The following is a 23872-nucleotide window of genomic DNA, read 5'->3' as shown; positions in this document are numbered from 1 at the left end:
CAATGCCCATAAACTAAAACGCATGGAGTTTCACCTCAACACGAGGAAGAACTTTACATTGAGGGTGGCAGAGCACTGAAAAAGCTGCCCAGGGAGGGCGTGAAGTCTCTCTGGAGCTATTCAAACCCCACCTGGATGTGTTCCTGTGTCCCCTGCTCTGGGTGACCCTGCCTTGGCAGGGGGGTTGGGCTGGGTTACCTCCAGCGGTCCCTTCCAAGCCTAATTATTCTGTAACTCTTCCTGGCCATGGACACCAGCACAGCCCCCAGGACCTGAGCTGAGTCCAGCGGTGCCACGCTGGATGTCGTCTGAGCCGCTCCCCGCTGTGCCATTCCCACCCTGGCGGCCCTGTCCCGGGGCTGCCGCGCTCCGTCCCGTCCATTCTTCCGCTCTCCGGGTTTCCCCGAAGCCGCCCGCGCCGCGCCCGCTCCGAGACTCCGCGCTCCGGGTTTCCGCTGCGGCCCGCGCCGGCCCCGCCCCGCGGCTCCGGTTTCAGGCGCTGCTACAGGGACCCCCAAGATGGAAACGCAGGGGCTGCCGGCCGCGGAGGCGGCCCGGGCCCGGCCCGCCGCGCAACATGGCGGCCCCGCCGCGCGGCCGCCGCCCGCCTGGGACCCGCCGCCCGCCGCCGCCACCCCCTCCCCCGCCGGCAGCACCATCGCGCCGGGCCTCTACGTGAGCTTCCCGGTGCTGCTGGTGGAGGAGAAGCCGGAGCCCGGCGCCAGCCCGGCGCCCAGCGCGCCGCCGGCGGGGCCCGCGCCCGACAGCGATGGGCTTTTCCTCGTCTTCAACGTGGTGCGCGGGGCGGCCGAGCCCGGCGCGGGCGGCGGCGAAGCGGGGCGAGCCCAGCCGGGCCCGCCGCCCGCCGAGCCACCAGAGGAGGCCCCCGGCTCGGCCCCGCCGCCGCCTCCTCCCCCGCCGCCAGCACCGCTGCCCCCCGCGGGCGGCGATGGCGGCGGGGCGGAGGACGGCGCCTTCTCGGGGACCATCACTATCAACAACCAGAGCCTGCTGGTGCGCATCGAGAACGGCTTCCTGACGCTGGGGCCCGGCGCCGAGCAGCCCGCGGGCACCGCGGCCCCCGCCGCCGGCGCCAGCCCCGCCGAGCCGCCAGGCGGGCCGCGCCCGCGCTCGCCGCCGGCCTTCCGCTGCCCGGAGCCGCGCTGCGGAGAGGCCTTTCCCCGCAAGCAGCAGCTGCGGCTGCACCGGCTCTCGGCGCACGACGGCGGCGAGGACGGGCGGGGCGCGGCTGCGCGGCCCTTCGGCTGCCCCGTGCCGGGCTGCGCCTGGTCCTTCGCCACGGCCTACAAGCTGCGGCGGCACCTGCACTCGCACGACAAGCTGCGGCCGTTCGCCTGCGCGGCGCCGGGCTGCGCCAAGCGCTTCACCACCGTGTACAACCTGCGGGCGCACAGCCGCGCCCACGAGCAGGAGGCGGCGCACAAGTGCGAGGCGTGCGGGCAGCGCTTCCCCAGCGCCGCCCGCCTCGCCGCCCACCGCCGCCGCAGCCACCTGGAGCCCGAGCGGCCCTACCGCTGCGACTTCCCCGGTAAGCCGCCTCGGCTCCCTTCCCTCCCCTTCCAGAAATTGGGATCCCTGCCCTGAGGCCGTGCGGCACTCGGCTCGCTTCTTCCCGCCGCCTCTCCTTCCCCTCCGTGGTACCCCAGAGTGTCAAGGAAGGTCCTCCTCCAAGCCAGTTATCAAGAGGAAAAGTTTGGGAGCTGGAGGATGCTGTGCCTTTCCTCCTGCGACTTGGTGCTGATGCAGTGAAACACCGCAAGACACGGCGCCAGCTTTCAGTGGGTGTGCCTTAACCCAGGCTATATTTGATTGCCTACCTTGGCAAAACAATTTTAATTCCTGGAAATAATGTTTAGGATTTCACTGTTTTTTTGGTTTTTTTTCCATTTTCCCTGATGTAATATCCTGAAAAATTATCATGAAAGTACCTCGCTAAAAGCTGGGAGGGAGAAAAGAGTGCAGTTTTCCTGATTCAGTTTTGTTAAGCGGTTGTGCTGTTTCCCTTTTCTCCCCAGGCTGTGAGAGAACGTTTATCACAGTGAGTGCATTATTCTCCCACAATCGAGCCCACTTCAGAGAGCAAGAGCAGTTCACCTGCTCATTCCCTGGCTGTAACAAGCAGTATGATAAGGCCTGCCGACTGAAAATCCACATGAGGAGTCACACAGGTATTCACAGGGATGACTTGTACCTGGGGAAGTACATGGAACATAGTATGTAGAAAGTGGACTTCAGTGTGCTGGAAAAACTGAAAGTCAGGAAGGATGGCATGAGTTATTTGGAGTCAGTGAAAGCATTTGATTCTTGGCTTTCTGGGGACAGAAGTCCATCGAATCAAGTTGTCATGTGCAAAGTAGTTAAGGACATGCAAAGCTTTGGCTTTTGTCATTCTGCACTCTGTCCAGAAAAAAACTATCCCAGATCTATTCCCAAGTTCATAGATGTTCAAAACATTGCGTAAATTCTAATCTTGATACAAACAAACAGCTGAAAAACTCAAAACATGTGGAATGTATGTGCCAAGGTTTGGAACAGCAAGAAGATAAATTTCAGCTCTGGCAAGCACTTCTGATTCATAAGGATCACTGCAAAGCTGAAATACAGTCATGCCACTGGTGTGTCCTCTGCTGTCCTCTCTTTTCATGGTTTTACAGTTTTGAGGTTTTTTAAAGTGTCACTTGAAGTTCATAGGTGTGATGGAAACCAATTTCACATACTTCACAGTCTTGTAATCAAGACACAGTGACAGATCATGAAAACAGGGAAAAACAGTTCAGCTGTGTTTCTCTTTTGAGTAATGCTATTACTGGTTATTGAAGCACCTTCAAGGTATGAGGTGGACTGATGAGTACCTGTGCTCTCTGATGCAATAGCCTGGAGTTAAAGAAAGTCCAGATTGTGCGAGGAGGAAGGGATGTGATAGTACTCTGCAGTACATTGCAGGAGAGGCTGTTGAGTTGTCTTCTCTTAAATTAAATTAATTCAACTTAAGCAGGTTTTAATATTTTCTAGTAGCAGTATGTGTTTTTATATGAGATTATTAATGTAGCATTTTTTATTCAAGGTGAAAGACCTTTTATCTGCGACTTTGAAGGCTGTGGCTGGTCTTTTACCAGTATGTCCAAGCTTCTGAGGCATAAAAGGTAAAGGAAGCTTTTTCTGATTATACTGTCCTAAGCCACTGGCTGTTTGTCTTTGTTTCTCTTCCAGTAGCTAAGCAGTAGTGGATTTAATCATGCCAATGACAATTTCCTTCCCTGGTAGGAAACACGAAGATGACAGGAGATTCATGTGCCCAGTAGAAGGCTGTGGGAAGTCCTTCACAAGAGCAGAACACTTGAAAGGCCACAGTATAACTCACCTTGGTACAAAACCGTTTGAGTGTCCAGTAGAAGGTATTGCTCCACTCTTGTATGTGTTTCCTGGTAACTGGTGTGTATTTTTTCTAAAGGTTATGTGTGCTTAGTACAGAACTGGAACAATTTAGAGTGAATCTTCTGACAGGGTTTGAAGAGGTAAAACTAAATGGAAGACATTGTAACTGAACAAGTGATCATTCCCAGAGTTAGGAATGACAGCAAACTGTTGCATAATGTACCTTGACCACCCTCACCACTTCAGTGGGACTCCAGGAGCAAAGATTTTTGGGTCTGATGTGGAATATTCCGCTTTTTAAAGTAAAACAGCTCTACTTGATGATTGTTTCTCCTTTTGCTGGTGTTTCCAGCAGTTGTCATGAAGAATTTCAGATGCCATAGTGTGAAAAGGTTATGCTTTTCACACTGAATGACTTAAGAGTTTCATGTTGTCATAAATGGGTTGTTGAGCTGTCCCTACCCTTTGACAGGTTTACTTTCCTGTGGTTCCTCTGAGTGTATGCACAGGTGCTGCAAAATAGCAAGTAGAGAATACTCTGATTTGTTAAGACATTAAATTGAAACTTCATTAAATTTGAAGCTTCAAAGCCTTATGTATCTTCTTGCAGGCTGTTGTGCAAAATTTTCAGCACGAAGTAGTCTGTATATTCACTCCAAAAAACATCTTCAGGATGTGGACTCGTTTAAGACTCGGTGCCCTGTTTCCAGCTGTAATAAATTGTTCACTTCCAAACACAGTATGAAGACACACATGGTCAAGCAGCATAACTTCAGCCCAGGTAAAGTGTTTGTCTCTGGCTATCAGAGGCTGAAGTGAAAAAATTAAATGTTTATTAAGGAAAATTAATAATGTGTAATTACTGATGTTGAAATCTGAGTCCCATTTATATGAATGACAGAATCTTCTCTGAGACTGAAGTTGGTTTCATCCTCCTCTAAAATTTTCATTGGGATCTCTGAGTATTGGAAACTGATACTTGAGCTTGACCTCTGAAATAGTGAGAAATTGCAGCAGTTTTCAATGAAGTAGAGCTTGTCTTTTTCTGTGCCATCTGTAGAGTATGAGGAAGGACTAAAAGGATTTCTCTTTTCACTTCTTTCACTCCTCTACAACCTGTACTTAGCCTGTACTGCCTTAGTGTTATTTTGTGGCAAGTGCTTTTGTAACTGGCACTTCTCAGTAAAGGAATGAACTTATTTCAGTAGGCTGCTTTTCCTTAAGTCTGCTTTCAGAGAAGTTGGGACGTGTTTTAGTAGGCTGAGAATATAGAATTTTATAGAATTTTAAGCTTTCTTTTCTCCCTGTTGTCTGTGAAAGCTCTGTCTTATAACCAAACCCTTCTCTTTCAGATCTCCTAACTCAGCTGGAAGCAACCAGCTCCCTCACCCCCAGCAGTGAACTCAGTAGTCCGGGGCAGAGTGATCTCAGCAACATTGACCTCGTATCCCTGTTCTCCAATGTGTCCAGTAACAATTCTGGAATTACAACGGACATGGCGCTGGTGAACTCTGGAATTGTCACAATTGATGTTGCTTCGGTGGGCTCGACGCTGGGAGGGAACCTGCCTGTCAGTAACAATTCCCTGAGCCAGGCAGTTGATCCCTTGATCCTGGTGGCGAGCAGTGACCTGCCCCAGAGCCTGGACAGTTCTCTCCTGCTGGGAACCAGTGCAACAGTTCTACAGCAAAGCACTTTAAATTTGGATGATGTACAGACTGCCAATGCCGAAGCCTTGGGTTCGCTGGCATCTCTGTCAGTGAGGAATTCCAGTCAGGATGTGCATGGGTTGACATCCAGCAATAATTTAACAGTAGACACAGCCACTTTGACTCCTTCCAGCAGCCTCGGCAGCACCAATGTGCCTGAGTTACTGACACCAATTAAAGCTGAACGGAATTTGCTTCCCTGCTCAGATGTGGTTGGTCAGCAGGAGGGCAGCAAAGTAGTGACACAGTTTGTGTTCTCCAACCCTCCAGGGAGTTACAGTGCACAGAAGGAAATGGATCTTGGCGCAGTGACTGGCAGCTCGTTTTTGGTATGGAGTAACTGTATTCACTTTACCCCTAGATGCGACAGCCTGACTTTGGGGATATCCCTGGCTGCTCACACCTGATAGGGAGACCTTTCAGATTTTGCAGATCATGTATTTTGGCTCTCTTTTGATGAAAGATGTAGAACGGTATGTTGAGTAATGTGTTTCCACAAGTAGATTCAGTGTGGTGACAAGTTCTCCTAAGAAATACTGGAATTCTGGTGATTCAGGAAGAAGCCATCCGCCTGAAATGGACTTCGCAGGAATACATGTTACATCTTGTTCATTTCATTCCAGGGAAAGATTTGAGCTGTAACAGTAACTGCAGCGTTTTCACTTCAGTCCTCATTCCTGTTTTAAGTACTCTTCCCTTTCTGCTTCGTTGTGTTACTGCAGCCTTAACTTTTTGTTTACATTACAAAGTAAATGTTTACACTCTTAAAATGTGAACACTTACAAAGGTGGAGCTAACTTCTTTTTGTGTTGAACTCCAGATATTGAATAGATACAGGGAGTTTATTGAAACTCTAATCAGAAGATCGGGGAAAACTAGAATTCAGTGTTGGCAGCATAGAAGATAACTGCATCTGAGAATTCATTAGTCTGTGTTCATTGTCTTGTTTTGTTCTTAATTCCAAAAACCTTGCATCTCTGGGCTTTTTTTTTTTTTTAACTAGGAGAGCAGTGGGTCTGCAAGAACAGACTACAGAGCCATTCAGCTGGCCAAGAAAAAGAAACAAAAAGGGAATGGCAGCAGCACAGGTGAGAAGCCATTAATTTTGTTAAATTTACTAAATAAAAATATTTACTATTTTTGGCAGTGCAGTGGGAGCAGGTTTCTGAGTAACATTCTTAAATGTCCCGTTCTGTTTATTGCTAGTTAAAATAATTATGCATGTGGTGTACCATCTGTTACTCAGGATAATCACATTCTGTGGAATATCAGATTCACAGGAAGTTTACAAAGAAAGCTGTGCCCCATGATTCATGACAAGACACTAGCTGTCCATCTCTTCATCTGCTTCTTAATTTCTTATTTAAACAAAAAAAATTAATGTCACTTTGCTTTCTGTTGTTTATGCTTTTGGTCTTACTTAGGGGGCTCTTTTACTCAGTACAGACAATGAAAATATCAGCTGGATTTTGCTTCTGTGTTTCACTTAGTAACAGTGTTAAGGAATTTATTTTTTGATTATCTAGATATACTCAAACCTCTTTCTTATACTTTAGCCTTGTAGAGAGTTCTTGTGCAGGGTGAGGTTTAGGTCATGATTCCAGATGTGTCCTCTTAGTTTGACTCAAAGCCATTTGATGTGAATAATAACCATTCCTTTGTCAGATCAAACGTGGTCCATGCCTCACTGGGCTTGCATGAGCTCAGGTTGTGTCTACCTTTGGGACTGGGGTGGAATATCATATGTTTATGATATATCAATATAATTTGTATAATTTGTATATGCAGTTTAGTGCTGCCTTGCTGTCTCTTAGACCTTCCTCCTCTGAAAATCAAGGCAATGATTTTTGAGGTGGGTTAAGAGACTAGTTCTGATTTGAGAACCATTGTGTTTGTGTATTTGTAAAATGCATACCTGCATAAATTCTGTCTGGTTCAGCGAATCATCATATGGAAGGATAAGTGCTTTATGAAACTAGTCCTAAGGGGCCTTGTATTATCAAACATGGGCATGTATCATCAAACATGTCGTTTGGACATTAGTTTAAAAAAGATGATTGCACTTTCCATGTCTCCTAAGACGACCTCAGAAAATTCCTGCTTCTGGTCCTGCTCAAGACTCCCAGTAGTCCACTTTTCACCAGCTGTTGTCTCAATGCTACACTCTCAAAGGGGTCTAGAGAGTCTTGAATTTCTGATTGGTTTAACTAGATTGAGTGAATACTGTAGAGGGAAGTTCGGTGTTTAAAAAGAGGTTATCCAAGCCCTTCATTTATTACAGACTTTTTAAAAAATCCAAACAAAAACCTGAACAGCTGACAGGATCGTATTCTTACTTTTGTTTTGATTAGGGTTTTGGTTTTCAGCTTGTGATACAGCAGCTGGTTCATCCTGCTTTAAACTGAAAATAGCTTAAGGTTGTGATAGTTGTAGTTGTGTAGCCTGTTTTGCCTAGTAGTCCTTGAAATCTTTCTGTAAATAATGATCTTCACTATGCTTTTTTTACGGCTTAGAGAAATGATGTGCATGACTTCTCAGGAAATTAGTTGCAAAATTAAAAATAGAAAATGCGGTCCTGCTTCCTAATTCCTTTCCATAACACCACAAATATGCTGATATTTCTGTGCTGCCACAGGGGAGAGCCCTAAGCTTAGCAGATTGTGATTTTTTTAATGGTGTTCAAGTAAAAAGGTGCTCAGTCAGCAGCTGGAATTCTCCAGCTGAGTGCTCCCTGGCCTTTTAGCAGCTGTCAGATGGTGCTTAATTATGGTGCACTGTTGTGGGCATTTGCTGTGTAGTATAAACAGCTGCAGAAAGTTGAAAAACACTAGCTGAAAACTGGCAAATTCTTTCTGGACATTTAAATACTAAAACTGCTTTCTTTTAGGGGCATCTGGCTCTGGTCATAGGAAAAACAAGGGTGGTAAAGTAAGCCCTACCAACTTTTCGTCATCTATTCCTGGCAGTCGACTGAGTGGTAACATAGTTCTGCCAAATGGAGGACTGACAATAAGGGACTCTGCCACTGGAGCCCAGTATGTGCAAATTCAGCTTCTTCAGGTAAGAGCTGAGGAGAAAAAAAATATGCTCAGCTTCTCTGTTTTCCATACTCATATTTATGGAAGAATTTGAATACTTCTGAACTCAGGTACTACTGCCCCTGCATGGGGTCTTGAGCTCCGCAGTATTCTTATATTATTCCACCTTTTATTTACAAAGTAAATGAGATGGACATGAAAACATTCCTGCAGAAAGAAGTTTCTGCCTAAACTGTTATTTCTCTAATCTCTTGAAATAAAGCTTAAGATTTAAAAAAACCCAGACAACCTAATAATTGGGTGGGGACTGATTAGTGGACCGTGGCAGGTAATACATTTTTTGCCCGGTGCATCTGTGTAGTATTCAGAGAGAGGGTAAGTTCCTTCTCATTTATTCCTAACAACTCTGATATGGAGAGACCTAATGGCAGAGTTCTCCATGGATGTGGTTTTTTGATGGATGTTACGCGTTTGTTATTTTCATGTTAATATCAGCTTCATGAAAACATGATGAAACTTGTTGCATGTTTCTGAGTGTTAGATTTGTTGAAAGATGAACCATTCCTTCCTGTTCAGATCTTGCCAGTGTTCCAAGTTGATGAGGACAAGATAGTAGGTTGTAACACTGAGCTAGGTTCAGATTTAAGTTGTAGTTAGCTTTCCACAGCTTTGTGGATCTAGGCCTTACTAGTACAGTGCAGTGGCTTTATCAGATATTTTAAGATTGTGAGGCTGAGTGAAATTTGCCATATTGTGCTGAGATACTTGGGGGTTGTGTAATTTCATCATGTTTCTGCATTCACAGGATGATTCCCCAGGAGAGGGAGATCTGCCCTTTCAGCTGAGCTCTCAGTCTTCCTCATCACATTCTCAGCTTACAGTGGATTTACCTGTTTACATACTTCAGGTACAGCGTGTCAAAGTAAAGACAGTTTACTGTGAGCACTCTCTTGTTCTGCCTGATGAAAATACCTTGTTTCCCTTTGGGAGCTGAATTTCACTCACAAGGAGTAGTAAGCAGAGAGCTGCACTGCATGACTTACCTTGTGTCTGTTACCAACCTTTGATACATCAGACGTGGTTGGTTTTTTCCTCTGTTACTGAGTAACGAATAACTAAATGTTACTCATTTTTTCTGAAATGCCCCATCCTTGTTTTCCTGATCCCATCCTGTACATACTAGGTGGGTCAAGAAAGAGGATCAGAATTGGAATGTTGCAGGCTACAGGAAGGGTGGGAAGCAGGAAGTAATATCTTGAGCCTAGATTTCAGAGTGGTGCTCTTATGGGAGTGTCAGTTATGTTAAAAAACCTGCTTGGGGACCTTGTCTTTGATAAACTCTGCAATGCACCTATTCCTGCCATGTGTGCTTCTCCTGGATAGAAAATAAAGCTTTTTTATTGAGGAGGGACACCTTCCTCAGAACCTAGAAATACAGGAGGAGTGGGATTGTTTGCCATAGTAGAGAGTTAGCAGAGGAAAAACTGATTTTAGATATTTTTCCATTAGTAATATTCATCTGAAGTGTTCTGTAAAAAAACTGTGGCAACACTGTTTGGGTGGATCCTGAAGTGGGAAATCTGTGGGTTTCCTGTGAGCCATTCCAAGCATTTCTGTGGTGTTGGATAAATGTCAAGATAATCTTGCTGATAAGCATTGAAAGCATCTAGAGGTGAAAGCACTTCATGCTGTCTGTTTGCTTTAACAGGAACCACACAATTCCACTGAAGATGACGCAGGTTCTGATAACTCTCAGTTCACTGGAAGCACAATAAATTTACAGGATCTGGAATGACGATTATTAAGAACAGTTACTTGAAAACAAATTGGGCAATCATGACAGAGTGAGATAATTGTGTGGGTCTTTTTCCAAGGAAAATACAAAAAGTAGGAGAACCGAAGTATGGTTGCACTCTTTGTGATTTGCTAAAGGCAGTTGCAGCTGAAAGATTTTCTTAAAAAAATGTAAATCCCACTTGATGTGCCTGTGTAAGATAACCTGTCTGCCTGGTGGCTGGGGAGGCTGAGGCAGACTGTTGTACAGTGTTGTTTCAGGGAGAAGTACTTTGTTACACTTCAAACTGAGGTAATATTTACTGTTTTCACAGGAAAGCAAGTATTCTACAGCTAACAAGTGCAAATTTATAATCCTGCCTATGACAGTTAAGATTTTCCTTCCATTGGTTTCCCCTTGGAGCCAGGGGCATCAAGGCATTAAGAGCTAAAAATTGCGTTTTCCACACACACAAAAAAGGATTATTTTGGCCCCTGTGTTTTGGCAGAAAACTGGAATAAAATGTCACATATAACAAAATTAATGTTCCATGCCATGAAAATGAGATGCTCTAAAATCTTTGTTTTAGAAAGCTAGATTCTAAATGTTAACTTAGCTGTGAATCAGTTTGTAGCTCATGTTGAGTTTCTCCCTTTCCTTGCTTCTGCATCCCAAATACTTTGCTGAATTCTTCCAGCAAAACTTGAAAAAGAAAACTGCAATAGAACTGTACTCACTGTAAGTGATTAGCTAAGAGTCCAACAGCATCTGAGAGAGGTTTGTTTTATCTTTGTGTTCCCTTTTTTGGGAGGAATGTTGACCATCATGTAAATTTAAGCACCTTGATTTTTATCTCATCTATAAACCGCTGCCAAGTTACCTGTGAGCTGGCCACTACCTTTTTATTTGGGGTTGTTTGGTGTTTTTGTTTTGTTAATTGAACACTGTTAACACATGTTCTTTGTTGCTATCCCAGAGCGTCACATGCACGTGGAGCTTCCGTCTGGTTTACAAAATATGCAGTTGTCAGAGTATTTTGTGAGGGGGGAAAGTTGTTGCCCAGGAAGATTTGTCCCTGAAAAACTGCAGTTGCTCTTGGGGGTGGGGGGAGAGGTTGTATGTACTCTAACTTACCTGGATTGCAGACACCTAAATAAGTATAGGGTTGTATAGGGAAAAAAACCACCTTTGGTTATGTTTTAAGGTAGTAATTTAAATGTTTCTTATGGTGATGTCCTGAATGCCTGTAAAAGTATGTATAGGAGTTTGATAAAAGGCTGTTTGTACTTTTTTTTTATTCTCAGTGAGGTGTGTGTATGCACGTATGTGTGTTTTCTTTTTTTTTACAAGATATGTAAGATATGTCACGGAGGAGAACGTTGTGATCTTTCTAATCTTGCACATATTTATTTATTTTACAGTTATACTGATGTTAAATTCACATGAGGTCGTTCAGAAATGCTTTTACTTCCTGTGCCTTTTGAACTATGTATGTGTCCATATAAATGCTTTTTTTGAGTGGAGACTTGGGGAGGAAAAAAGCATACAGGTTACAATGAACTTCAGCTCCTGATTTGTAGGCAGTATTATATCTCTGGTCAAACCAGCTTTATTTTTCTATCTAGCCTAACTGAGCATTGAGGTCTCTCTGTTCCTCTCACTCTGAGTTTACAGCTTATGTCCAGGGAAAGTCTGATCCCTCTCAGGCTGGATTTCCAGTTGGTAGATGAGAGCTACCTGATGGCTGTGACTGCAGCTTGGAGTCCGCTCCTGAGAGGTGGAAAGATCGGGGAGGAATTCTGCTGAAGGGTCTTGCTGTAGTGGTCACCATGCTCTCCCTGGAAGCTGAGACACCTCGAGCTCCCAATACCTGCATTATTCTCTTCTCAAGGACCATACCAGTTTGTAATCTATTAAAATGGCCAAGGAACACTCCATCTTTTTATGGGACTTGCAACCAAATCTTTCTACTTCTGAAAATGTACCTCACTCAGCTTTGTAAATGAATGTAAAGTGCTAACCTCTTGAGGGCGGAAAATTGGATCACTTGGCTTAGGCTCCATTGCTGGCAATGGATACCTGAAGAACTGCTGGTGCAAAAGGGTTAATAAAGCTTTTTTTTATGGTCAGTTTGTCACTGGGTGTTGTTCTTTGCATGGATGCATCTGACACAAAGGTAATTGCTGGCAGCTTGATTTCTGCAGAGAGCTTGTGTTTTTCCTTCGGTTTCGTCTTCTCCACTGTAGTGGGGTGAAGTCTATAATGACTTTGGATTAGAGCATAGCCCTCAGTTTTTACAGTCCTTCAAAAGACCTGTGATTGTCATAAATGTCTGTGAGGTGCCTGGCTTAGTTGTGCCTTAACAAGGATTGTTACCTAGGAATGTGATAGATCTCGGTGCTCAGGTTTGTAGGGATAGTGCTACTGGCATCAAAAACTGAATGAGAAAAGCATTGGTGCTTAGCAGGAGCTTGGGAAGCAAAATGAGAGAATTTTAATTTATTTTCTTAGGCAAAATATCGAAGGAGGGGAAAAAGGGTTGCAAACTTTCTCTGGAATCTTAGGGTAGGAGAAGGAAATTTCATGGGACAGTAAAGTTCAACTGAGCAAAGACTGACAAAATGTAGATCTACAAAAGACTTCCAGAACAGCATCAACCCTATGAGCTGTGGTTAAGGCTGTGCCATCAAGAGAAATAACATAATTGTTCTTCCTTCTTCTTATCTATTTCCTTGGCTGTTCTTTCTTCTTCCTGGCAGGTGCATTGGAATGCAAAGCCATTGTCTTGAAGTTCTGCAGAGGAGGACAAGGTGCTGCATCAGTGCTTGGTAGGGTGTCTGACCAGGCAGCTAAAGCTGCCCTGTGCTGCCAGGCTGGGGGGGGGCTGTGGCCCTTGCCCTGATCTCTAGGCAGACTGCAGGGTGTCTGCTGAGTGTGCTTCTGTATTGGAAAGCGAATGTGAAGCACCTGAAGGCTGTTTGCGTGCTCCTGCTTCAGCTTCTACAACTCACTATTGTACCTACTCATTAGTGCTGTGTCAGGAAGAGGAGGGGGAGTTGGAGATCCAGAGAAATATCAGAGGGAGGCTACAGAACCCTCTATTTTATTTTCTCTTGGCTAAAAGGGCAGGGACTCAAGGCCTCTGCTCTCACCTGTGCTGTCCCTGCTTTGGTGTGTGCCAGAACTGGTGTGTCCTCACGGCCGTGTTCAGCTGGGGAAGGTGTAGCAGGAGCCATGGCAGAAGCTCGGCACCGAGCCTCCCAAGGGGCCATAGCACAGTGTGGCAGGATGTGGAACTTGTCAGAAAAGGTGTGGTTTGATGGTATGGCTGAGCTGATCTAGGGCCTTGCTGCCATTATCAGGAATGTCCTGCTGCTGCCTGCTTCCTCATTTGCCAATTTTTGTGCTTTGTTTAATACAGCCAAGTTAATGAGTTGAAATGAGCTTACTGAGAATTGGTAAGTAGTGAAGGAGGCCATGTGGTCAAGAGAAGGATGATGGAAGGACACTGAGCTGGAATAATGTGCAGTGTGACTGACTTCCCAGCAGTGGCTTAAGTTACATCACTCTTGTAAATTGGGCTACACCTGGCTACAGGTGCCATCCCCACACAGCTGCGGAGGCCCCTTAATAACACTTTTCCCTTAAACACTTGATACTCAGTGTACCCCCAGCTTCTCCAAAGTGAGCTGTTGAAGTGAGGTGTTTCCACAGACCACTGCACTTACCTTTTTTCCTTCAGGTAGCTGTGATCTTTCCATGTCCCTTTTCAATCCTTCATCCTGCTGCTGCTTCAGTTGTCTCTGCTTTTCCTCTCTGAGCCTTTTGAAGAGAGGGAATAAAGGATGGGTTAAATGCGCCATGCAGCTACACCAGATGTGCTTTTGACACACAGCATCAACATCTAACATTACATCTTATATCACACCTTACATCTAACCATTGGAACTCGGGGGTTTGGGTACAGCTGCTGCTGGAGTTGGTTGCTGTGAAGGGGTAAGAGGGAGGCACTGCCTGCAGCTGGTCCTACTCTTTCTGGAGTGATGGGTGGAAAAAGCATGTCAGGCTTTGCAGCAGACGTTGGACAGTTGATCTCTGTTAAAGACATGCTCTGCACCCCTTTCAGCAGGTGACATGCCCTGCAGTTGACCAGGATGCTCACCAGCTGTGGGGAGGGGTGATGCTTATTGTATCCCCAGTTCTCACCAGTGCACCAGGTCTGTAACACACGGGGGTGAGCAGGAGGGTGTTACACCCACGGGGCTACACTGGGCCCGGAGGGGCACAGTGCAGGCCAACACTGGTGCTCCTGTTCCCTATGGAAATGAAATGCTGGAACAGAAATGGGCTCAAGGTATGGAACACTGGTGCAGAGAAACTGCAGTCTTAACTGTGTGATCTTAAGGAAAATGTTTAATGCTCTTTGAAGGGTTTGTTGTGTTTTAGTTTTTGGGGGTATTTTTCAGGTTTTTTTTGGTGGGTTTTTCATTTGTTTGGTTTTGGTTTTTTGGTTTTTTTTTTTGATTGGTTTTGATTTTTATTTGGGGGGTAGAGTGTGTGGTCTCTTTCCTGAATTATTCTCCTCCACCATTCTCCACACCAGCATAGAATAAATGTGTGTCTTACTTATTTTGCAATTTAAGAGTGCAAATCCATTCACAGAATATCAGGAAGAAGCACCATACCTTTTCTACTACACAGCTGAATAAAGATGCAGAGAAAGAGAAGAAGCAGAAGGGAAATGTCACTGTTCAGGCTTTAAATCCTCACTCTAATCTGTCTGATTCACTTGAGGATGGCCGGATACAGTCATCAGTTCAGTTATCTCTGTTATTTGTGAGGGGAAATCTTGTGTAACTGGGCCTAAAGGAATGTGTCTCATCTTGGGACTTACACTGATTGTGTTAATTGCTACTATTTAATCTAGTAACACAAGTTAAACTAAGTTTTGTAGAAGAAACATTTCAAAGCTGGAGTTGTTGACAAATGCCCTTATGTACATATTAAAGCCTGACAAAATATCAGGGGAAGGCAGACTGTGTTAACTTGAGGTTTAATTTTCTATTTATTCAGCTTAATTTTGTTACTGTAAATTCTTTTCTTAAAGCGACGATTCTCATCATAGAATCTGTTATTGTTTGTGGGTTTAGTGTTTTCTTTTTTATTCTTCTAGATTTTTCTAATGTAGCTTGCAGGTCTTTTCTAACGTAGCTGTGGGCTGCTGGTCACTGACAAGGAGATGCAAGTTCTATGAATGTAGAACCCTTACAGAAGTAAAATGGGATGGATTGCTCACATGGGATTTCAGATTGCTGCTAGAGTTTTTTGGGTTGATTTGACTCTTTCAGCTGTCAACACTTAAAAATAGAGACATTTTCCAGAAGAGGGTCTTGCCTTACCTTGCCCTCTGTTCCTTTCTTATGGCTTTCACAGCCTTTTCTATCTTTGCTGCTGGGATTCTCTCCACGCTGTCCAGCAAGTCATTGAGCTTTTTTTCTATTACCTTTAACATCTCTACTGTTGGCAGGTTTGTCTCATTGTCTCCAGTGCAGTGCAAATAGACTTCCAGCACCTTCTTGTTCAGGCTTGTCAGAATTTTGTCCTAGATGTGACAGGAGATATGGTGAGTGGCACATCTGGATTCTGCCAAATACAACCATCGTATCCCTCCAAACCCGAAGGAAATCCATACTGGAAACACTTTAATCCCCTCAACAAGACTCAGTTGCTTGTTTCCTGCTTGGCTAACGGCAATGACAGGGACAGATGGCTGTATTGAGCCATTCTCCTGTTGGTTTCATCTTCCCAGTTTGGCTGTGACCTGGGACAGGTGGCAGCTGCCCAGTTGTCTCTGCAACATCATCACCTCACAGCAGCTGCATGGAGCAGACATGTTTGCCCCAGTTTGCTGCCTCAGCAGTGCCCCAAACCTCCCTTGCTGTAGCTCCATTGCTGGGAAACAGTGCTGGTCCCTCCCCAGTGCAACCCCTGTCTGCTCTGCTCCCGGGATGGATGTGGCTGGTGGAGAGGAACCACTTGTACACACGTGAACCCCCCTTGCCTGGATCCCAGCGTGTACCTGGTCATCAGCTTCGTGTTCTCCAGAGGAGAAGAGCTGAACTTTGAGCTTCAGATCGGCTACTTTCTCTTCTTCCTTGGCGACAGTGGCTCGGAGGGTGTTTACCTGCTGTTTCAGCGCTGCCAACTCCTTCTCCCTAGAGGAGAGAGAGAGAGAGGAGGTATTTGGAAAGCGCACCTCTGGAACACAGGCTCTGCTCTCCGCAGCCTGGGTTGTTCCCTCCTGCTGCCGGCAGATGGAGATAACACTTCAGCCTTTCCTGGGAGCTTGCACCCGCAGCCCGAGAGCACAGGGAACTTCACGTTTTTTCTGGAAAAGCAGTTACTGTGCTGGTGTGGGGGAGGGAAAAGTAGCATAGCTAAACATTCAAGGCTTTTTAGTAAGTCAGTGGGGGATCCAAATTACCCTTAAAACTTCCACAAGGAGATAAACTGCATTTTAAATGGGAATATATATGTCTAGCTGCCACCGAAATTGTAGATAACAATGACACTTGGGTTCCCTGCAATCTTCCTCTAGGAAGGTTTTGCACTGAGTCAGCATAGGTGCTGCTCTGGGTCGCTCCAGGAATTGCCTTGTTTCTTCCTTTGGTCTTCATGAGAATTACACTATACTTATATCCACGCCAGGATGCTTAATGCATCAGTTCCCTAGCCTGTGGCTTTAGGACTAAGGAATTAGTCCCCAGCTCAATTCTTATCTCCTTTAGTAAGCATAGGTGGAGCTCACAAGGAAGACCCTGCTGTGTGAGCAGCATTACCGTGCTCTGCGATGGGGAGGTGTCTGTGGGGGCAGAGGGGTCACTTATGTCTGAAAGGTGGAGCACAGCAACACCTTCCCATCACTTGCAGGGTTACACTTACATGCTTTCATGCGTGGTGATGAAAGTGTGTCGGACCTTGTTCCAGCTCTCCTCAATATCCTGGGAGTTGTGGATGTAGGATATGTTCTCATCCTGCATCTCCATGAAAGTAGTCAGCAATTGTTCGGGATCGGTAAAATAGAGCTCAGGCTCCTGGAATGGAAAACACGTGTGATGAGTTTTTTCCCTTCTCTAGCTTCCATTCCACTGAACTACACAGAGGCTGGGCTGCACCAGCCCTGGCTGTTCAAACGCTCTTCCATCTGGAGAAGTCCGTGTTTGTCCATGTACAAACATGCCCCACCTTCCTGCCATGTGTGTAGCTTTGCCTCAGTAACTCACCACCGAAACAAATTGTACTTTGGGGGGTAAAAAGTGTTGCAAACATCTGTGAGTGGGAAAGCTTCAATTTCACCTGTAAGCCAGTAACTGCACTAATTTAAAAATCTTTCATTATATGATGTCATATCTCATGGGAGGATGGCAAGCTTAGAGATGATGGTAGGTTTTTGGAAAATGAAGGAGGAAAGTTAAACTAAGGTATTTATAATATGTGTTGCCAAATCATGAACATTTATGAATGTTTAAACATACATTTATAATTTGTAACTACAGTAACTCCTCAATACTGTGACTAATGGTTAAAAGGTGAGGGAAATTAGTAACATTGGTAAATGATGCAGGACAAACAAAATGCAAATATTTCAACGTAAGACTTCTGACCTTGTCTTCATCCGAGCTGATTTCACTTTCTGCATCCTCCAGTGAACCTCTGAAAAAGCATTTTGTGTGTTAGGCCCTTAGAGAAATGACAGCTCAGAGCAGACCTCGTTAGTGACATATGAACACTGTTATTGTTCACTGTCGCTGTTTACTCCTGAGCAGTCCTTTGCACGTTCCCACCTTTGCGCCCGTGCAGCTGTAGGATATTTAGGGGTCAGTAGGGTCTAGGGGTCACACAAACAGGCAGCACAGGAGCTACTTTTGTCCATGAACAAGCTGCCTTTTGTGCTGCTCTGGGTTGTGCTGGCCAGTGCAGCTGGAACATGACACATCAACCTGAACTGAGGGTGTTGATCCAAATGCCTTTAAACTCACTGGGAGGCTTTGTTTAATGCTTCTTTACACAAGAGCTGGAAGAGGGGGAAAGGGTGCCTGGCTGCTGTTGGCAGCTCAGTCTGCTCATCACATTCACTTGTACCTATCACCCTGTGCCATGAAGGATTAAAAGCCTCTGTTTGCATCATCTTAGTGCCAGCCCCACTTGGGGCAGGCTCTCAGCAGAGCCTTTGAGGACAGAGCTCACTTGGAGCAGGCATATAGGTACTGACTTGCACTCGTGACAGCTTTCTGCTGGTACTTGAATCCAGTAAACCCCAGATCTTGGTATGCCCAGCAAAGGTGAGCAGTGGGATTCCCCTGTGCTGACTCCCAGTCAGCTGAGTGCTCTTTATAGTACTTAAGTCTGTTGTTGGCATTGTCTGGTACTTACAGTTCTCTTGATAAAAGAGGCTTCAGGAAGTGTTTGAGCTGTGGCATGACATCATGTGACCTGAAATCCAAACTTTCTGAGAACAGCAGGGAACTTGGCATATCCGTAAAACTGATGCTAGGGGCAGTGCTTGTCCCGGCTGCCAGACCCTGGTCTGGAGACAAGAGGAGGTGTCCACTTAGAGCCTGGGGCTCTCTTGCAGGGAGGAGCAGCAGCACTTTCCTGGCACTCACCCTGCTCGGTGGTGGGGGCAGGTGCAGCACTTCTTTCATTAACTCTGGATTCTGTTTTCGCATCCTTTTCTTTTTCGTGCCTTTTTCTGTGTTCCTCCTGCCACTCTTTTGGAGATAGCTGGTAGAGGATGTCCCTGTACATCTTGTACTCCTGCAGAGTGTCCTCCAATCTGGAGATATCACTGGGTTGAGAGAAGTGGACAAAGTTTGTTAGCGGGGAGGGAAGCTCCTGTTTGAACAGGTTGTTTCTCACTCTTGATACTGAGTTTCATCCAGAGAAGGGGAGAGAGGACGCATGTTTTCATGGTTTTCATGGACATGCAAAGGCAAATGGGAACCTGCCCTCTGTGCTTTCTGTGGTTTCTCATGTGGAAACTGCCTGGTCATATCTCTGGCCAGCCCTTTGCTATGGTACTGAGCTTGCTAATTTTTGAATTTTTATTTGAAAAGAGATGAGAAATTTTTCTAGCTCAACTCATAATGGTAATTATAGTTATTTCTTTTGTCTTTCCCTAGGTCCCCATTAAAATGCATTACTTAGTTTTGTTTGGATTTTAATCTGATGTTAGGCATTTAATTTTGGGTTTGGAATATTTATGCTTTAAAATGTCATTAGGAAACTAGATGAGTTGTTTTAGAAACAAAGCCAGCATCTGGAAAACAAAAGCATAAACATTTGGACTCTTAAAATGGAACACTTTTAGAAATCTATCCCCTGTAAAGACTGGGAAGCTATAGCACTGTGGGAGCTGTTAAAGGTTAGGCAGGAGTAATGAGCAATCTTACCTTTGGATTTTCTTTATTTGGGTAGTGATTCCCTGGATCTCTGTTACTTTCTTTGTCTTTGCTGAGGTTTCTCTTTTGGCCCTAGGAAAGGATGCATAAACATAAGCCATTAAACAAAGTAGTAGTGAGTAGTGAATTGAGGTGCCTATGAAACAGTGAAAAAGATGCGATATGAGCCCTGGAAATCTGCGTTGTAGATGTATCCCAGGAGATGCTTGGCTCCTGCCTGAAGACCCTCTTTCTCTTGGCAAAGCATGGCATTCCAGTGTTCAGGCCTCCCTAATGTGGCTGCTGCTGAGCATCAGTTGCAGCTCTGCCCTTGTGATACCTTTAATGGGCCAAAGTGCTCAATTTGCTTCACTGAAGGGACTGTGAGGGGTTGGGTAGAGGCATCTCCCTCCAGTAAGGGTGTTGTGAGAAGAATGGAAGTGGTGGGGCCACCAGCAGGTTCCTTGCTGCCACCAGATCAAGGGCTTTTGTGCAATGAGAGTATTCCCTGGCTGTTGTTCTCCTTCCTTTTATTGAATGTGTGGGAAGAAAGTACCACGAGAACTGTAACTCTGGGAAACTCAGGGTGTTCAGCCAAAACCCGGCAGGGAGATCAAGCAGCAAATCTCCTGTGCCCAGAATGAAATAGCACACAGGTGGTTCCATCAACATTCCTTACATTCTCAGTGCTTCAACAGAGCTATTATGGTTCTCCTTCAGGAACTCATCAAACATGGCAGCCTCCTTCTCCATCCTTCTCTCAGCCTTTTCCAGTTTCTTTTCCTCGTTCTTTGCTATGTTCTCCATCCTTTCAATCTCCCCTCGCTTTACTGCAATGGTGTACTGAAATGAACCCCAAAGGCAACACAGTTACATCAGCTGGTTGGTTTTAAAGCTACATTGGTTTAGCTTGGTACCTGGTTACCAAATGCCTGGCAGCTGTGGGCAGAGAGGGTAAGGATTTCAAACCCAGGTGTGTGACTTAGTGCAAGCCAGGTACATGGAGGCCAGGAATTATTTCAGAAGGAACATAGCAAATTAGCAGTGAATCTAAAGACAGAATTCAGAAGTCCCAGCACTGCATTAACTCCTGGCTGACAAAGGTTGATTCAGTTGTGTTATAGCACAATAATAGAGGTGACTAATGGGGATATTCCAGCACAGTTACTCCATTCCCTTGAGTTCAGAATAGCTCCCAGCTACAATTTATGTATAGGACAGCAGTAGCCAAAGGTCAGTATATCTGTGCATCTCACAAATGGAATCGTTTCATGGTGGCTACTGAATGATGGGAATGACCTACATTCCTGTATTTCTTGGCTGGGAATTGCTGGGCGACAGACTCTGAGTGACTGAAACACAGGACTTGGACAGTCAGTTCATGAGGTCTGATGTGTGCCACTTTGGAAAGATCTCTAGGCAGTAGATCTTAGGAGAATAAACATCAAAACAAAGCAACACAGGGAAGAGTAATTAAATGAACAGAAAGTAACATGCTGAAAGCCAAGTACCTCAAGAAAAAAGATTTGTTTTCTGTCCTGTAGGTAGCCATGGAAAGTCTCCCTGTCTAATGCATAGCCTGAAATTAGAAAATAAAGTTGCTTAGACTATGGAGGGGGAAATATGGCCAAGGCAAAACACAGTGAATATGTAGGCTGCCATGAGCATGGATCTGGCTGGCATTGGAGTCAGCAATATTGATTATTGTATTCTAGTTATAACCTTGTTTAGGATCAGTTTTGTATGGGTTTTCATGGAGTAAAACCAGGTAGAACGGAGTGGAGAATCTGGTCCTTGTCCTCTAGACATTAATGGCAAATCTACTCCTCATGTCAGAGCCAGAGAATCTAAGCCTGTATCCATTAAAATCCAACTTTAGGTTGGCTTAGTAGAAAGGTTTCCATGATGCAAGATCCTGCAAACTCTCAGCTGGCTGCCAGCTCAGCTGCTGCAAGGCTGGTGGAACCCAGGCTACTGTGAGGGGTGGCCCTTGCTCTGTACGTAAGAGCCTGAGCTGGAGACGGCTCAGGCACGCAGAGGTTGGCAAGGTACAGCACAGAACTGTCTGCATGACCTCACCAAAACCAGCCAGAGCCAGCTGCTCCTCCCATGCCCTCTTTGGCCTTTGCTTTAGGCTGTTACCCAGCTGAGCAGCACCACTGCACAGACAGCAACTGTTCTCCACCTTTTTTCATGGCTAACTTCCGTGAAAGCAGCTCCTGAAGAACTTTTAGTCTCTCTTCACATGTTGCCTCTTTTCTGCTCTCCTCTTCTTCCTCCCTTTTCAAAGCTCTCCTCAACCCACTTTTTGCCTTAATTTTAGTGGAGTAAGTAGTTTTCTCATGGACTTTCATAGTCTTCCTCTTTTCACGTTCCTGTGAGAAATCAGATATGTGGACAGTTTGATCTTGTGCTTTATTTTAAAGACATGAGTAAGTTATTGACAGCCTAGAAATTTGCGGAGTGCTGATACGCTGCTGATGCATGTTTGCCTGGTTTATCTGACTAATCCAAATAATATTCTCTCTCGAGGCAACTGAAACACTAAATTTCTTAGCACTTGTTCTCATTAGTTTGTTGATTTGTATTCTGCATCCATCCACCAGCTGTGCCAGTTTGTACCCACTCAGTGTCCTCATTTTTCCTTCCTGGGTTATTCCTGTGAGCGAATGGAAATTTTCTGAGATTCATCCTTTGAGTCCCCCAGTTAAAGGAGGACAGCCCACACTCAACCAGCTCGGTCCAGCTTTCACAAAGACATTTAAACCATTAAGTTCAGATTGAGAGGATCTATTCAAACCCACTCCAGAACCTTCTGGAGGGTAAAAGGTGTTCCTGCTCCTTGCTTTCACATGGACTGAAATGTAGTTCAGTGCTGTCTGCCCAAGTTTGGGCATGGTTTATGCTGAAGACATCACTCATCAGACAGCCTTAGTGTACTGCTTCCTAAGCTCTTCCCCACAATTTTACAGTGACCTTCAACCCAAGCAAAAACCAGACTGTATGAGTCACCAGTGTGAGGTGAGGAGGGCTTGCTTTAGACCTCTTGCTTCCTTCCATGCTATGCCAGGCTGTGCAACCCCGTGCAACAATCAGACCTCTCAGAGATCACGAAATCACAGAATTTGGTGTGGGACCTTAGGGATCATTTAGTTCCAACCCCCTGCCATGAACATGGACACCCCACTATCCTGGGTTGCTCAAAGCCTTGTCCAACCTGGCCTTGAAACAGTTCCAGGGATGGGGCATTCATAGCATCTTTGACCAACCTGTGCCAGTGTCTCACCACCCTCACAGTAAAGAATTTCTTCCTAACATCTAATCTAAATCTCTCCTCTTTTAGTTTAAAGCCACTCCCCCTTATTCTATCATAATCTGCTTGTGTAAAATTTGTTCTTTTTTTTATAAGCACCTTTTAAGTACTGAAAGGTCACAATCAGGTCTCCCTGGAGCATTCTCTTCTCCAGGCTGAACATCCCCAGCTTTCTCATGAAGAGGTCTTTTGATCTCTCATGCACTAAATTTTGGTATTCTATTGGGTGGGTGCCTGCCTTAGTAACTGCTTGTTATATAGTTTAGCCTAAAGCATGTGTACATACCGCCTGTGCCTTTTTAATTTCCTTGTCCCTCATTGAGAAAAGTTCAGTATCTGGTGGGACTTTAAATGGATTTTTCATTGGGTTTCCTTCATCCTCTTCTGTGCTTTCTGGGAAAAAAAAAAACCAACAAAAAAAAAACCAGGATGAGGACATAGAAGATGTGAAGCTGAATATCTGGACCCAGTGGAAAGGAAGTGGGATGTGCTGTGTCACACCTGGAGGGTGGGCTGTGCTCCCAGCTGCAGATGTCTAACAATGCTGGATCAAGGGCAGGGAGCTGGATAGGGCTTCTGAGAAGCCAGTGATAAAATGGAGACCTCTGAACGGTTTATATCACTTGACCATATCTTATGATCAACAACAGCATTTCAGCCAGGGATTTTTCTAAGTCTGTAGCTGTTTTACCCATTTCATCTGTTTTGAGGCAGAAGAACCTGACTTCAGGCCTCTCCTCTGACATGACAAGGAGAAGGTGCCGGAGCATTGTGTCCTTACCTGACAGCGCAAGGTGGGTTTCCATTTCAGTTTTGTAAGAGAGACTTTTAGATGTTGATGCTGTATGTCAGGATGCTGTCTTTGACCCTGGCCCAAAGAAAATCATGAACAAATCAGTCAGCTGGGATCTGCCAGTAATTGATGTGGTAAGTTTTACAGCAGTGATAGGCTGAGGGGCTTTCTGTGTCTTTACCACTGAGCCTTTAGTGTCTGTAGCAATTAACAAATAGCTCCATTAAACTGGAAAACATACATGTTCTGACCTCCAAAAGGAGATGTTAATCCCTGGCTTATGTGAAAGCTGTGCAAAAGACAGGCAAACTGATGGGAAAGCAACAAAACAAATTTGGAGATAGCAAGCAACCCAAGTCCCTTGTCTCTTTTTCCACCCAGTCACCAGTTCTGATCCACACCCATGCTT

At 45.2% G+C, this 23872-nt stretch overlaps 2 protein-coding genes across 2 annotated transcripts; one reads left to right on the top strand and one right to left on the bottom strand.

The window, feature by feature from the left end:
• Positions 1–504: 504 nt before the first annotated feature.
• Positions 505–12046, top strand: ZXDC (ZXD family zinc finger C). Its single transcript, XM_039558911.1, has 10 exons — positions 505–1549; positions 2037–2189; positions 3086–3164; positions 3286–3416; positions 4007–4177; positions 4749–5434; positions 6109–6193; positions 7993–8165; positions 8949–9050; positions 9852–12046. Exons 1-10 carry the CDS (start codon positions 520–522, stop codon positions 9936–9938), a joined length of 2697 nt encoding a protein of 898 aa, XP_039414845.1. The 5' UTR covers positions 505–519; the 3' UTR covers positions 9939–12046.
• Positions 10724–23539, bottom strand: CFAP100 (cilia and flagella associated protein 100). The gene is made up of 14 exons (XM_010390103.3): positions 23452–23539; positions 22957–23063; positions 21543–21732; positions 20869–20936; positions 20037–20200; positions 19370–19450; positions 18584–18765; positions 18351–18504; positions 17582–17630; positions 16860–17011; positions 15997–16132; positions 15317–15519; positions 13646–13739; positions 10724–12710 (listed from the first exon to the last, which is right to left on the bottom strand). The coding sequence occupies exons 1-14, from the start codon at positions 23474–23476 to the stop codon at positions 12642–12644; spliced, it is 1674 nt and encodes a 557-aa protein (XP_010388405.3). The 5' UTR covers positions 23477–23539; the 3' UTR covers positions 10724–12641.
• Positions 23540–23872: the final 333 nt, after the last annotated feature.

This window comes from Corvus cornix, chromosome 12, assembly GCF_000738735.6.
Source record: "Corvus cornix cornix isolate S_Up_H32 chromosome 12, ASM73873v5, whole genome shotgun sequence".
NCBI lineage: Eukaryota > Metazoa > Chordata > Aves > Passeriformes > Corvidae > Corvus > Corvus cornix.
Note: the sequence above shows the minus strand (reverse complement) of the source record. Positions and strands in the feature narration are given on the sequence as shown.